The sequence below is a fragment of the Peromyscus leucopus genome, chromosome 7 (genome assembly GCF_004664715.2).
Source record: "Peromyscus leucopus breed LL Stock chromosome 7, UCI_PerLeu_2.1, whole genome shotgun sequence".
NCBI classification, from domain to species: Eukaryota; Metazoa; Chordata; class Mammalia; order Rodentia; family Cricetidae; genus Peromyscus; species Peromyscus leucopus.
This window is the reverse complement of record NC_051069.1, coordinates 49,354,247-49,370,619: the sequence shown is the minus strand read 5'-3', so window position 1 is coordinate 49,370,619 and position 16,373 is coordinate 49,354,247. Positions and strand designations below refer to the sequence as shown.

Sequence of the window (16,373 nt, the reverse complement as noted above, 5' to 3'; positions counted from 1 at the left end):
TCAATGTACCTCTTTTTTTTTTTTTTTTTTTTTTTTGGTTTTTTTGAGACAGGGTTTCTCTGTGTAGCTTTACGCCTTTCGAGACCAGGCTGGCCTCGAACTCACAGAGATCCACCTGCCTCTGCCTCCCGAGTGCTGGGATTAAAGGCGTGTGCCACCACCGCCCGGCCACCTCAATGTACCTCTTAAAATTAAGAGTATGTGTATGCGTGCTCTTCTGCGTGTGGCACAGATGTGTGCAGCTGCAGTCAGAGGTTGACACGGGTGTCTTCCTCCATGCACTCCACCTTACCACCTTGAAGCAGGATCTCTCTCTTGAACTCAGAGCTCATCAATTCAGATAGTCTAGATCTCCAGCTTGTCGTGGCAACCTTGTCTCCACCTCCTGTGTCCTTGTCATGCCCCAGAATTTACATGCTTGCTGGGAATTCGAACTCCAATCTTACAATTGTGTATCAAGTACTTTATCCGCTGAACCATCTCCCCAGCCCAGCACATTACTATTTTAAACAAGAATGAAAGGTCAGCGAGACAGCTCAAGAGCAAACGTGCTTGCTACACATTCCTGGTAACCTGAGTTTGTTGCCCAGAGCCCACATGAAAGGCGAAAAGAGAAAACCAAGTCTATGGAGTTGGCTTATGACCTCCACACATGCACCAGGGCACACTTGCCCGCACATAGAACAATGTATTCTTTTAAACAAACAAAAAATTGGGAGATGCCCACTGGAAAGATGACGGTTCAGCAGCTAAGAGCACTGTGCTCTTCCTTCCAGAGGACCCAGAACCCACATGGCAGCTAACAACTGTCTACAATGCCAACTCCAGGGGTCTCAGTGCCCTCTTCTGGCCTCCTTAGGCACTGCACACATGTGCTGCACACACACAAACATCCATACACATAAAATAAAGACAAGTAAATCACAAAAAGTTTTAAACTTTTGAAGTTAAGAATGTGAACTTCATAGATAACCAAGTTCTCTGTTCCGGCTTCTGGCAGATTTGAGATCTAACGACTGAAAGGTAATAGCTGCTCCTGCCCCATTGGCTGGTGCATTTGTCTCCCAAAGACTGCTTTTTAATGTGCATAATGAAATGCTCGGTGCTTATGTCTTCCAACATCCATGCCGTTTTTATTTTTCCCACCGTCTTGTTTTGTTTTTTTACCTTCGCCCCCTGACAGGGGCTGCTGATTGCTTGCTTCTGACAGGGGCTCTCGGCCTCGCTTAGCATGCAGTGCAGACCTTGCTGCTGCCGTGGGCCTCTCAGCCAGTTTTCTCTGAAGATTCTCTCGTCTGGCACGGGTTCGTTCAAGCAATTTCTATATTACACCAGTGTAAAAATACAAGGTTAGCCAAAGGTTGACAAAACCTCAGATGCCTTCTAAACCAACAAAAGCTTTGCAGGATAACAGTCAAACACATTTAAATTCCAAGTAATCAAACCAAGATTTACCAAATGAACAAGCACCCCAGCATGAAAATTACTAAATTCAATATAAATATTAATAAGCAGTGTATACAGATACTTACATAAGATTATAAATGCTGTGAGTTTTCTGTTCCACTCAAAGGGTATAATTCGAGACTGGGGTGATAGTTTAGTGGATAAAGAGCCTGCCATACAAGCATAGAGACCTAAATTTGGATCCCCAGTACCCACAGAAAGCCAAGCATGGTGGCATGCATCAGGAACCACTGGGGAGGGACAGATTCGGATTCTTAAAACTCAATCTAGCCAACCAGTGAGTCAGACTGGGTGAAAAATCCTGTCTCAAAACCTAAGGTGAAGACTGAGGAAGAGGCATGTCAAACCCTTGCCTCCAGGTGCACACGCATGCACACCTGCACACACAGCCACGCAAGCACATACACACACAAAGGAAATCTGTATCACCACGCTTGAATCTGTGCTGGCTGCCAGGCCTCATTTGCTTTGACTAGTAAAATACGGCAGAAGTAACACACTATGTGACTAAAAGTCTTACAGTCTCTGCACTCCCTTTCTTGGACTGACACTGAAGGGACACTAGCCCACTGGAGCATGTGGCTCTGGCAGGCCTTGCCCTCTCCCATTCCCTCTGCCGTGCTAAAAAAAAAACCTTTAGATTACCTCCCTAAAGCTAGCCACCAAGGTCTCTTCTCTTATTTGTCCACTTCCTCCTCCTGAGACTGACTCCCAAAGTCCAGCAATCAAAGCCCCCTTTGGTTCACATAATTAACATGGCCAATTAAAATTAAAGGCCTCGTCCTAACATGGGGTTTCCCCTTTACCTTGTAAACTGCCATATGCCTATGTGCTATGTCTGTCTCCTCTCTGTCCAGAGGCAGTCCTCTGTCCCTCTGGGACAAATACCCCTGTCCCTTTCCCTTGTCCCCTTCCCCCTCACCCCCTATCCCCTTTACCTCCCCATCCTATCCCCTTCTAACACAGACCTCCCCTTTTCACCTCTTAAAAATTCCACCTGCAAGGTCACTTGCTGCTGTTTTCTGCCTGAGTCAGAAGCAGCCGCTGTAACTTTTCTTCCCCACTGAATAAAGGCTCTCTCTGTGAAAACAGGTGTTTGAGTGTGGTTTGTGCCTAATCGGGGGTCAGGGAGGAAGCCACCACCGTTGGGGTTCTCCTTCAGACACAGCATGTGACAAGTCCAGGGTTGGCATGTAGAGAAACAACTCCACTGAAAGCCAGCATCGTGGCACCTAGCTCCAGATAATCTTTCCTGACATTCAGAAACGCTACACGACTCCAGACAAACCAACTGAGGAACAACAGCCAGCTGAGCCCAACACGAAGTCCTGCTCCAGGGAATAAAGAGTGGCTGTGGCTGTGCAGGAGCAGGCGGGGAGGGCGGTGAGATCGCTCAGGAGGACAGAGCACATGCTGCAAAGCTTGACGCTAGAATTCAATCCCTGGAACCTACGTGGCGGAAGGAAACAACCAACTGCTTTCTGAGTTCCACACGTGTGCCTGGCATGCATGCACTACCACCCCCACACACAAGTAAATAAATGTAATTTTGTTTGTCTGCTTGTAAATATGCACACATGCATCTATCTACATGCCCATGGAGGCCAGAAGAGGTGGTTTCAAGCCACTCAATGCAGGTGCTGGGAACAGAACTCCATTCCTCTGGAGAAACAGCTTTGTTTAACCCCCGAGCCATCTCTACCAAGAAAAAATTTAAATTAAAAAAAATATGAGTATATGCCTGCATATATGCACACAACATGCATGCCTGTACCCATGGAGGTCAGAAAAGGACATTTGCCACTGGAACTGGGAATTATGGATGGCTATGAATTACCATATAGGTGCTGGGAACAATGCCCAAGTCCCCTGCAAGAACATGTGCTCTCCACCACTAGCCATCTCTCTAGCCTCCCCCATTTAAAAAAAAAATATTAACAGAAAGTAGTTGTTTAAGTCAATATGCTAGACGGAAAAATGGTCCCTCAAAAATGCTGTGTTCTAATCTTTTGGAATCTTGAAGTGTAAACACTATTCTGGGTTTTCTGAGGAGACCCCACGAAGCACAGTGGTTCTTAGTTATAGTGGGAAAAGAAAAGGAGGCAGGAAGATCCATCAGGAAGACGATGCCAGAAGCAGATGTCAGGATGTTGAGAATGAAGCTCTGAAAATGGACAAAGGTGCCAGAAGCCAAGGTATGCAGAGGATCCTGAAGTTGAAAAGGTCTAATAGATCTTCTCCTAGAGCTTCCTGTGGCGACATATTATGTCCCCTTTTAAACTTGCCTGAGGATCAGAGGCCAGCCAGCTACTAGATTAAACACAGAGGTCAGGCAGTGGTGGCACACACCTTTAATCCCAGCACTTGAGATCTCACGCCTTTGCTTAGGAAGCACACAGGCCTTTAATCCCAGAAGTAATATGGCAGGGCAGAGAAAGGTATACAAGGCATGAGGAAACAGGAACTCACTCTCTTTAGGTGAGGATTTTGTAGAGGTAAGAACTAGTGGCTGGCTGTTCTGCTTCTCTGATCTTTCAGCTTTCACCCTGATATTTGTCTCTGGGTTTTTTATTAAAAGACCATCTAAGATTGGAACAACAGCTTCCAGAAGGAATGAAATCTTACCCACACTTGACTCTGACTTGATAAAACCCACTTCAGACCTATGACTTATAGAACTGAAAAACAGTAAGTGTCTAAGTCACTCATTTGTTTGTTTTCTGAGACAGGTCTCCTGGACCTCATTATGTAGACCAGGCTGGCCTCAATCCCATAAGAGATTCACTAGCCTCTGCCTCCTTAGTGCTAGGATTGAAGGTGTGCAACACAACGTCCAGCTTAAGTCACTAAATTTATAATTTGTTACAGCTTCAAAACTAATACAGATGCTCAGATCTGAAGTTGTGACAAACAGCAAAAAAATGACCCAAATAGGAAGTCTTTCATAACCCACTTCCCAAAGGAGAAAAATGTTAAATAATCCTGTGTTTTATTAAATAAATACCAAAATAAGATAAAATAGTTATACTTCAAAGCTTAGCCACTGGTAAAGTCATGACTATTCCTTTTTTCTTACTCTGAATCAATAGACATTCCAATTTGAATCACTGCGGTATAAAACAATGTATTCTCCCTCAAATGTTCACAATTAAAGGACACAGATAATCATTACGCTGCATACATAGAGCAGTAATTAATAGAGATTGAGGATGAAGCTATTTATTTGACCTGTTTAATTCCTTGATTAAAACAGAACAATTTTAAGAACCCGTCTAGAAGGAGCATGAGGCCTACCAAGTGTGGTGGCCACTCTTGTAGTCCCAGTACTCACAAGGCTGAGGGGAGAGGTATGGGATACAAAACTAGTTCAAATTAGCCTGGTCTCTAAAGCAAGACCCCACCTAAAACAAAACATGAATTAAATCTGGATTAAGGCATAACCCTCTGCACTTAGAATATCTTCTAACTTAGGTTCATTGAAAGGAGCAACACTCAATCAATCAAAATGCTATGTGATTAAAATATTGTATGAGCCCAGGACCTTCATCCCCTAAAGTCGTCTCCTTCAACAAACTCAAGGGTGATCAGACTGCCATACAAATTCCTAACAGTTTGGTAATCTCCGGCCTTAAATACATGACTGAAAAAGCAAAAGCACCCTACTTATATCCATCCGTGGACATGCCCAACATTCCACTCCCTGTAGTCAAGCACTTGAGTCAGCTGCCATGAGCAATGACTCACAACAGGAGATGTGGTTTTGCCATTCAAATGCACACAAGTGCTCTCCTGTTTGCAATGGAGTCAAAACTCAGATGATAAAAGAAAATAAAATTTAAATACTGTAAAGAACAAAATAAGGCTAATAAGTGCCAAAGGGTTTTTATTGAAGAAATAATATGTCCTCTAAATTACATAAATGTAAGTGCTCAGTATTTTAAGTAGACCTTCCTAATATTGCATCATTAAAATATAAAATATTTTCCTCCCCCCCCACTCCCCCCCTCCCCCCCGCAAATAGGGTGGAGAACATAAAAAGGAAAGCAGTGGGAGAGAGGGATGAATTAAAACCAAGGAAAATGACACCTGTGTTTGAGAAGGCTGTGATAAAACCCATTACTTAGAATGCTGTGTCACTTTTTAATCCCAGCTTCAGTTGGGTGTGACAATGCACACGTATAATTCTAGTACTCTGAGTTAAATGTGAGTTTAAAAAGCAGAAAAGGCAGGTAAGTGAGAACATGTTGGACATCAGGGCAGCAGGGAGAAGAAAAGCCCAAGGAAAACAGTATTTACCAGGACTGTAGCACTGGAAACAGGAGTTACTAAGAAAATTAGACACTAATGTCCTGCCATTAATGTAACAAGTTAATTTCTTTTCTGTTTTATGACAGCATTGGTAGGGAATCATCCTGGGAGAATTTTTTAAAAATAATTTTCTGTGTTGCATGGTTTTGAGTAAGACACTTGTTGAAAAGTCATTTATACTGACATTCAGTCCTTTTTTTAGTCAAAAAAAAAAAACTGTATCAGAAATTCATTTCCCAGTACAAAAATGTTACGAAGGCTATTGAGTACCTAGTAGTCGGAACTCACTCACAGTGTCCTCATTACCAATTAAGGTAAAGATGTCAGAGCCGTGATTCCAACTTCAACGGACCTAGCTTTTCATAACATAAACTATGAGTTAAGGCATGCACATTTCCAAACACATTCCAAAATGGCCCAAACAGGAAGTTATTTTCATCTGAGTTCTGTACTAGCTTCAAAGGGCATTTTAAAGTAAAAGTGCAAATTCCAACCAGCTTCCCGAAGAGTTTTGCTCTCGTCGGTTAATAAGAACATACGGCGTTACTCAGAGTAATTCTATTCTTTTAGTAACATAATATCATTTTTCATGTCAATATAACCTAGAATTGTGGTAATTTTTACTGGCATGCAAGTTTTAAGAATAAATATATTTTCAATACACATATATTTTGAGACAAGAGTTCTCTGTGTAGCCCTGGCTGTCCTGGAACTCGCTCTGTAGGCCAGGCTGGCTTGAACTCAGATCCTCCTACCTCTGCTTCCTGAGCGCTGGAATTAAAGGTGTGTGCCACCACCACCCAGCTGACACAATATTTTTAAAAGATTCACTGTAAGTGACAAGATTATTTGGTAAATAGTCATCCCTGTTCTCTAAAGCGGCTACAAAATATGTCCTAGATGTTTCTATTAGAATATTTTTATGTGTATGAGTGTTCAGCCTTCATCACACATCTATCTATCTGGTGCCTGTGAAGGCCAGAAGAAAGCATTGGATTTCCTGAGACTGGAGTTACAGACTGCTGTGATACTGGAAGGGGTGCTGGGACTTGATCCTGGGTCCTCTGGAAGAGCAGGGTTCTTAACAGCTGAGCCATCTCTCCAACCCTCTTCTAGAATGACTAAAGTTAACAAAGTGTTGTTTCCCTCAAGATAACAGAGAACTTCAAACGTGGGAAAAGCCTGTCATGTTGAAACCTTTAATCGTTGAAACCCTAAATGTCTTGGGCTTAGCTTATGACTAAGTTATGTACTTACTAAGTACACTACCCAAATTAAATTACTCCTACCTTCTATGACATTTTCCAATGTAGTACAGAAACACTGTATGCCCACTTTGCAAAACTCACAATATAGTCTTGACATCTGCACAACAGTTTAAAGAAAGAGAAATAAAGAAAAAGAGGAACTGCCAATAAGAGTGGGCAAACAGCATCGGGAAATTCCTTAATGTCAGTGCACAGCTGCAACATGAAGCTAAAACTGGAGATAAATAATAGGATTTACAACGTAAGCTAGACCCTATTCCCAAGGAGGAGACGAGGAAGGTATTGTTTGGAATGATATGCTCCAGTCTAATTTTGGTTTGTTCAATAAGCCTGTTTCCTTTCAATCAGTGTTAATCCTGCGCTTGGGACTTCTGAAGTTAGCAGGGCAGTGACGTCTGGAGGAACTAGCGGCTAAAGCACCTGCTCACTTGGACTTGGCTGATTTCATCACAGGATTCTTAAGTGCACAGCTCCTCGGGGCCGTGGACTCTCTATCACTTCCCATCAGATTCCAAGCACTCAGTCCGAGTCACTGGGCGGACTCCACCCTGCCAACGATTCCAGCTTTCCGGGAGGGCCGGTCCCATCAGGCCCCAAGCCGCCCTCTCCCAGGAGCAGGCAAGACTTAGGGTAAAGGAGGGAAGTGCGCTGTAAGTCCCAGGGAACCGAAGGGCAGGGTCAAGCTAAAGCAGTCCGGCGCTCGCACCCAGTGCCAGCCCTTGGGAGGTGGAGGAAGGCCGGCCTCGGCTACGCAGAGTTCGGGGCTTAGCGTGGGGTTTTGAGGCCCCGTCTTCCCTGCCTTCCCCAGAGTCTGAAGCTTGCGGCTGTTTCCCCTGGAACAGCCAGAGCTCCAGGCGCCGGGCGGCAGAGCCTGGGAGGCTGCGACCCCGCGGCTTCCGCCCGCCTGCACGCTCGCGGCGCGCACGCGCGATGCGGCCCGCCGGTGGGCCGCGGGGCTGACAGCCAGCGCGGGCGGGGGTCCGCGGGGGGTCATGGTTCACAGCACCCGCAGGGTCGTCTCTCACCTCTGTAAACGGGTCCATCGCCCCAGGCCTCACGCGTGGACTACGAGACGGTGGGTCCGGTGGTTCAAATTCGGGAAAAGGAAAGAAGTGAGTGCGGGCTCGGCGCGGCTCCCGGAGGAAGGCAGGAGTCCGGGCGGCGGGCTCTCCCACACCCCGTCGCCGCTGGCCTCGGCACCGGGGCTCTGTCCGCGACCTCGAGCCGTTCAAATTTGAATTTCAGCGCCCCGGACGGCGCGCATGCGCGCGGGGCCGGGCGGGCCCCGCCCCCGCCCCGGTCACGTGGCTCGGCGGCGCTCGGCCGGGTCGCGAGCTGCGGGCCTCCTCCCTCGCCCGGCGTGGCTGGGGACGCTCCCGCCGTTGAACTGCCTGCGGAGAGCGCCTGCTGCCACGCACGCACCCACGCATGCCCTAGCGGGCCCTTCGGTGACTCCGGCAGCTCCCGCCGCCCCGCCGCCCTGCCTTTTCACTCGGTGGGCCTTACGAACCCGGTCCGGGTCCCGGCTGGCCCTCGAGCCTGACGGTAATTTGTCTCCTGCCACCAGAAGAGGCGTCGGACTGCAAGCCTGACCCTCCTGAGAGGCTCCTCTGGTGGGTCCCCACACCCGCATCTAGTAACTCGTCCCTTGTCCACGGGGAAAAGGAGCCAACAGTAGTAGACCGTGCCACAAGTTCCCTCACAGGCCCTTCGGGTTCAGATCCCAGCCCCCTGTACCCAGTGTCAGCCCTGGGAACACTTGAGAAGCCTTCTGGCTCAGTCTTCCACATTTGAGAGAAGGCGCGATTGAAAAGCCCGTTATTTAATAAAAAGTTCCCGTTGACCAGCCAGTAAGCAGGGCAGAAACTACTTCCCTAATGTCTCGTAATCCGAGTTTCTTTTTCCTCTTCCTGGGAGGGTCTTTTGGAAATCCTCAGCGCCTACCTATCCTTTGACCTTCAGACAGGCTTTCCATGAAGCAGTCTTAACAAAACAGGGCTGTCAGATCCTGACTGTAGAACTGTTTCCCTTTATACCAAAAAAGGTTGAGAAAGCACCGAAGTCTGCATGCTCTGTGTGCCAGGTTGGTGCTATGAGACCTAAAGTCCTTAGGAGAGTGTGTAAGAGAAAAATACATTAACAAGGCCTGTGGTGAGCCCATGTGTGCTAAATGGGCCCGTGACAGGATCGAGTGTGCTTTCCTTGTTGAGCAGAAAATCGTTGTGAACATGTTGAAGGGTCAAGTAAAGAGTCAGAAAACTAAATAAAAACAGGAAGCTTGGGACCAGTAACAGGGTCCATGTTATGAAGGTACTTGCTGCCAAGCCTTGAGACCTGAATTCTAGGCCCAGAATCAGTTCCAGCAAATTGTCCTCTGACCTGCACACACACAGAAAATAAATAAATCTAAAAACAACAAAGGAAAATAATCTATAGATTATAATAAATCAAATTCTGGACATGGAATAAGCAATTTCTTAAGAATCCAGCTTCCACACTGGGTCTACAGTATAAACTTTCTCAGTTCCTTGGAGCTGTGGAATAATAAGAAAAAAAAAAGTGAGAAGTGCTGTGTCTAAGTGTGCTGTGTGTGGGGTTGTTAGAATGTAAGTAAAATGTGCTACCTATGAACCAAAGGGAAAGGATGCCTGAGCCTAAGGGTGTGTGCCTGTGGGGTGTGGCTGTCCATCTTGGGAATGAGTCATTGGAAATTTATGCAGCCGTTGTGCCTTGAGGCTGTTGCCTCTGTGATCCATGGTTTCGTTATAAACAGCAGTTTGATTCTAGCCAGCTTGAATAAAGCAGCATGGCTACTCTGAACTTGCAGTTTCTCGCCTTACAAACCCTGAAGTATTGGCCTTCGATTATATCTTAATTGTAGTGGCAGCTGGGACAGCAGCTACCACCAGCACAATAGCTTCCACGTATGAAAGCAGAACCCATGCTACAGATTCAAAGTTACCCCACTAGACTGATGCAGTTGTCTCCTAACATGTCTACGTGAATTTCTGACCCATGGCAGTTCATTCTTATGTTTATAACCTGGAATAATTTTTTTCATTTAAAAAAATCATTGCAGTTGGCTGTTTGAAACCTGGAGCTTATGCAGGAACACTTGGCTCAGGCAGGGAGGAAGGGACTGGACCTGCCTGGACTGAGTGTACCAGATTGATCCCAGTCCTCGGGGGAGGATTTGCCCTGGAGGAGGTGGGAATAGGGGGTAGGGTGGGTTAAGGGGAGGGGGTGGGAGGGGGGAGAATAGGGGAACCCGTGGCTGATATGTAGAATTGAATGGTATTGTAAAATAAAATAAATAAAATTTTAAAAAAATCATTGCTGGGTGTGATGGTAATGCATTCAATCTCAGCATGTAGGAGGAGGAGGCAGAAGAATCAGGAGTTCAAGGCCAACCCCTGTCTAAGAAAAAAGAGACGACAACACATACATACCACATTATATTCATTTAAGATGATAGCCAAGGAGATGGAGAGATGGTTGAGCAATCAAGATCACTGGCTGCTCTTTCCAAGACCTAGCTTCACTTCCCAGCACCCGAGGGGGGGGGGGGCTCACAATCATCTTTAACTCTAGTCCCAGGTGTCCAGTTCCCCTTCAGCCTATGTGGACACCAGGTAGGTACATGATGCACAGACATACATGCAGACAGAACATCCATACACATAAAAAAAAAAATCTTGTTTTAAAAAGACAAGAATCTCAGCCGGGCGGTGGTGGCACACGCCTTTAATCCCAGCACTCGGGAGGCAGAGGCAGGTGGATCTTTATGAGTTCGAGGCCAGCCTGGGCTACCAAGTGAGTTCCAGGAAAGGCAAAATGAGTATTTCCCCTTTGGATGATCTGTTCTTTCAAACAAATAATTATGTCTCCAAAAGTAAGTTCCAGGACAGCCAAGACTGTTACACAGAGAAACCTTGTCTCAAAATACCAAAACAAAACAACCAAAAGTAGTAGACAGGAATAAACATAGGGCAAACATTAATGAAATAGATATAAACAAATACAAGGAATCAATAAAATAAAGCTTTGGTTCCTTAAAAACATATAGTATTGACAGATCCTTAGCCAAACTAGCCAAAAGAAAGAAAGCGAAGGCCCTAATTAACAATATTCAACATTGGCCAGTCATGATGGCACATGCTGTTAACATTTGCACTCACTCTGGGAGCAGAGGTCAATGAATCTCTGGCCTATGTAGTGAGTTTCAGCAAGGCTGCACAGTGACACCCTGTATCTTAGGGTTTTATTGCTCTGAAGAGACACCATGACAATGACAACTCTTTTTTTGTTGTTGTTTGTTTTGTTTTGTTTTCAAAGACAGGGTTTCTCTGTGTAGTTTTGGTGCCTGTCCTGGATCTCACTCTGTAGACCAGGCTGGCCTCGAACTCATAGAGACCCGCCTGGCTCTGCCTCCTGAGTGTTGGGATTAAAGGCATGCATCACCACAGCTGGGCTGTTTTCTCTGATTGTTTTTTAAATTTATTATTGTATGTGTATGGGTGTTTTGCCTGCATGAGTATCTGTGAGCCCTATTCCTGCCTGGTGCCTCTGGAGGCCAGAAGAGAGTGTTAAATACTGGAACTAGAGTTACAGAGCCACCGTATGGCAACTAGGAATAGAACTTGGGTCATCTGGAAAAGCAGCCAGTGCTCTTAACCATGGGGCATCTCTCCAGCCTTCTGTCAGAGTTTTTAAATATAGATGCTTGTGGCTAGAAGAGTCCTTCTCCTGGTTGTTTTTCTTGTATACCACAGATTTTGGTATGTTGTGTTTTAATTTTTACTTAATTTCATGCATTTAAAAATTTCTGTCTTGATATTTTTTAGTGGCTCAATCAGCAGTCAATGGTGTATTGTTTAATGTCAACAATTCTGTATATTTTCTGTATTTCTTGTCTGGTTGATTTCTAGTTTTATTCCACCATCATCAGATCAAATATAAGAAGTTACTACAATTTTTCTGTACTTATTGAAATGTGCTATGTGTCCTGGTATATGGCCTATTTTAGAGGGAGTTCAACAGCTGCTGAAAAAAAATGCATATTCTGCAGTATTTGCATGGAATGTTCTCTAGATGTCTGTTAAGTCCATTTGATACATGATGCCATTTAACTCTGATGTGCCTCTGTTTAACTTTTGTTAGAATAACCCCTGTAGGATACAAATTACTGTGTTCTAGCATGACTTAGATTTTTCTGTAGACTCTTGTATTTTATCTTTCCCTCAGCCTGAAGAATTCTTTTTAGTGACCTCTGTTGAGCTGCATTATTGGTCGTAAATTTCTTTAGCCTGCTTTTATCATGGAAAATTTTTCTTTATCCTTCAATTACAGCAGATAGTTTTGCTGGGTATAGTAGTCTGTCTTGGCAGCTCTGGTCTTTCAGAACCTGAAACATTTCTCCAAGCCTTTTTGGATTTTAAAGCTTCTATTGAGCAGTCTGCTAGTGTTTTTATGGGCTTGCCTTAATATGTGCTTTGGTATTTTTATTTTGCAACTTCCAATGCAATTTCTTTTCTTTCTTTTTTTAATTTGCTCATAATATTCATTAATTACAGTCATGATATTAATTACATTTGTGGTATTCATTGATTGAAAAATAATTATATCTCTAGTAGATAAAATTAATAGCTAAAAACCACAAAAATGTAATAGCATTAACTTCATCAAGGACACTACAAATATATACATTTCCAGTTAATTTTTCAAAATTTACATACATTCTCACAATTGGCAAAATAATACAATAACTTAGATATTTGTATTTTTACAGAGAGAGAAAAGGCCAAGACCTGACCAGAAGGCTGTGGCAAGAAGGATCAGACAAAAGTTCTCCGCCTCAGGTTATCTGGCTGATCAGCCACTCCTTTTGTATGTGTATTGTAATGAATGAATAAGAACTACAAAACGTTGATACCAAGCGGGGCGCAGGTTGATTTCGGTGCAGGACTAGCCTTGGCTGCACAGTGAGTTCCAAGCCAGCTTGGGCTACCTAGTAAGACCTTGTTTCAACACCCACAGTATTTTATATTTTGGTGGGCATAGTGGTCTGTGCTTGTAACCCCAGCCTCTTCAGATAGACACCATGAGAGCATCACCAGTTTGAAGCCAGCTGGGTCATTTAGTGAGATTCTGTCCTAACTAAAAATGGGCTGGCCGGGCAGTGGTAGTGAACGCCTATAATCCCAGCACTCGGGAGGCAGAGCCAGGTGGATCTTTGTGAGTTCGAGGCCAGCCTGGTCTACAGAGCAGATCCAGGACAGGTATGGAAACTACACAGAGAAACCCTGTCTTGAAAAACCTAAATAAATAAATAAATAATAAATAAATAAATAAATAAATAATAAATAAATGGGCTTGGGTGTGGCTCAGTGACAGAGCTTGTATGGCACATAGGAGAGGCCTGCCCTGTGTGTAACCCTTACTCCTGGAGGGGGAGGGGAGTACCACTCTATTCTTTCCTTCCTCTTCACATCTTGCCCCATTTCTACTTTCATGGGATTTGTTTTCTTTTTTTGATGCTTTTTGTGACCTAATGAGTTTAATTATGATTACTTGCAGGGAAATGGGCTTTATTTTATTTGGTTACTTTCTTTTCCTCTGTTTTGTTTTAAACCAGAGTCTCATGTAGTCTAGGCTGACCTCCACTCCCTGTGTAGCTGAGGCTAGCTCTGAAGTTCGGATCCTCCTTCCCCGCCTCCCAGATGCTAGGACTATAGGAGCGTGCACTATAGCTCTTTTTGCCCAGCCTCTGTTGGGTTCCACTTGCTTCTTAGAATCAAACGTTTTAATGACATTCTCCTTAGCTTTTTGTCCTCCTTGCTGAATTAATTTGCCTGCCTCTAATCTCTTTTTCTACGTTTCCTGGCTTGCTAAGTTAAGTATTTCCTGAAAAAGATATTGAGCCAATTTCATTTCTCATTTGTTTAACCAATCAAATCTTCAAAGTCACTCAGAATCCTTTCAGTCTTATCCCTTTGAATCCCTATCACATTCTCCTTTATATTTTACATTCCACTTCTTTCCTCAGTTCCTTAGTTTTCTTTTTTTTTTTTTTTTTTTTTTTTTTTTTTGGTTTTTCGAGACAGGGTTTCTCTGTGTAGCTTTTCGCCTTTCCTGGAGCTCACTTGGTAGCCCAGGCTGGCCTCGAACTCACAGAGATCGGCCTGGCTCTGCCTCCCGAGTGCTGGGATTAAAGGCGTGCGCCACCACCGCCCGGCCTCCTTAGTTTTCAATGCCAAGAAAAGCCCTTGCTTATTATTACAATTAGGAGGAGGAGGAAGATGTTTGGTTTTCTGAGACAGGGTTTCTTCATGTAACGGCCTTGGCTATCCTGGACTCACTCTATAGACCAGGCTAGCCTCAAACTCAAAATCTGCCTGCTTCTGCCTCATGAGCTGGGATCAAAGGCGTGTACCACCACAAGGCATATGCCACCACCTCCCAGCTCTCACTTATTATCTACCCTTCCCCAAAAATCTTCTGTCTACCTTGTCAATGGGTCAGTGGCTTTCTTACCTTGATCCTACTATGAAAATGCCCTACCCATCACCTTGAATACCTAAATATGAGTTGTATAATGTGTTAGGAAATCTTCTGTGTAGTCAATTGTGAGGTTATATTTCACTTTTTACCCCAGTTTGCACTATTTTATTCTGACATGATTTCATACACACAGAAAAATGTAAAAAATTTATGCATATACACGTAGGAAAAAAGAGCCCAGCATCGTCTTGCATGCCTTTAAACCCAGCATTCAGGAGGCCCCAGAGGCAGGCTGGGATTAAAGGCATGTGCAACCACACCTGGCTCAGCTGGTAGAATCTTTGGAGACACTCATTCTCTATGTAATCTGTTGATAGCTGAGAAATTGTTATGAACCATGTGATTTATATAGCTATAGTTATATACTCACATATTATTCTGGGTGGGCAGGTGGGTGGCTTCTTCTCCCTTGCTTTACAAGAAAATGTGTAAGAATTCCAAATTCCAGCAGTGTTCTTATATGTCTACACATACTCCCAGGCTGCACAGGTTCAACATTTTAGCTGCTTCTCTGAGACACAGTTGATGAAGAAGAATTGTCTTAGGCCATACATTAAATAGAAGTGCTACCTAAAGCTGACTAGAAGAGGAAAGATCTGTGTATATTTTTGTGATTCACAAAGATAAGCCAAAAAAATTGTCACATGATAATCTTAATTATGCAGCACTCCATTTTGAAAAATCTTAAACTTGTAAAGTAGCTCCCAAGTTTGTGATTATTTTGTTGTTGTTGTGTTGTGTTTTCAGACAGGGCTTCTCTGTGTAGCCTTGGCTGTCCTGGAACTCACTCTGTCGACCAGGCTGGCCTCGAACCCAGAGATCCGCCTGCCTCTGCCTCCGAGTGCTGAGATTAAAAGCGTGCGCCATGCTGTGCCACTGTGCCCTGCTAAGTTGTGATTATTATAGAAAAAATAAGTGCATCTAAAAAATACAATTGATTTTTAAAAAAAATATTTTTATTACAAAGGTAAGAGAGAAGAGGGCACAAAACAAGTGAGCTATTTGACTTTGTATTTGAAACTAATATATCAATTTCTGGGTCAGTGGAAGTAGTTGTCATTCTCAGTGAGTTCTCAAGGTATCCGTCTTGGCTCTCGTTTTTTTTATTCTTTGTGTGCTTCATTTTTGAAAATAATTCCTCAAAAATGCAGGTGCTGCCAAAAAGTGATGCATGAATTAAGTGTGATTGTGAAGCAAGGGTTATTTGTCTTTGGGAAGACAGGACCTAAGAAAAGTTTGGTATAGAGACATGGTCAAATTTTCCTTTAAGTTGAATGGCATATAAAGGTCTATGCATTCCATTTGAAAATTGGCAGGTAACATATACATAAAAATAACTTTTAAAAGACAAAAAAACATGCCATACAAAAGGGGCTGGAGAAATGACTGAGCCGTTAAGATCCATTGTCTGTTCTCCCAGAGGACATGGGTTCAATTCCGGACACCCACATAACAGCTCACAAACATCTTTAACTCCATTCTTTCTTTTGTTTGGTGGGGTTGGGGTTCCAGATAGAGTTTCTCTGTGTAGCCCTGGCTGTCCTGGAACTTGCTCTGTAGACCAGGCCGGCCTTGAACTCAGAGAGATCCACCTGGCTCTGCCTAAAAATGTGCACCACCACACCTGGCCTTGTAACTCCTTTCTTAAGGAATACAACTTCTTCGGGCCTCCTTGGGCACCAGGCACATACATGATACATAGACATGTATGCAGGTAAAACATCCATATACATAAAATAAACTCTTTAAAAATTTCAGAAGGTAAGAGCT

At 44.0% G+C, this 16,373-nt stretch overlaps 2 protein-coding genes across 7 annotated transcripts in view; one reads left to right on the top strand and one right to left on the bottom strand.

Moving 5' to 3' along the window:
- Anln (anillin actin binding protein) overlaps positions 1–8,150 on the bottom strand; it is a 59,297-nt gene extending 51,147 nt beyond the window's left edge. For both annotated transcript variants that reach the window (XM_037207667.1, XM_028872545.2), the window contains exons 1-2: positions 8,069–8,150; positions 1,168–1,321 (exon numbers count right to left, since the gene is read on the bottom strand). In XM_037207667.1, coding sequence (XP_037063562.1) covers positions 1,168–1,321; positions 8,069–8,086 — 172 coding nt within the window. In that variant the 5' untranslated portion in view covers positions 8,087–8,150. The remainder of the gene's footprint in view (positions 1–1,167; positions 1,322–8,068) is intronic.
- Positions 8,030–16,373, top strand: part of Kiaa0895 (KIAA0895 ortholog) — a 58,556-nt gene continuing 50,212 nt past the window's right edge. For 2 of the 5 annotated variants that reach the window (XM_037207670.1, XM_037207669.1), the window contains exons 1-2: positions 8,030–8,155; positions 12,832–12,901. In XM_037207670.1, coding sequence (XP_037063565.1) covers positions 8,036–8,155; positions 12,832–12,901 — 190 coding nt within the window. In that variant the 5' untranslated portion in view covers positions 8,030–8,035. Of the gene's footprint in view, positions 8,156–8,371; positions 8,657–12,831; positions 12,930–16,373 lie in introns of those variants that run through there. The other 3 variants (XM_037207671.1, XM_028872555.2, XM_028872551.2) reach the window with 3 other exon arrangements.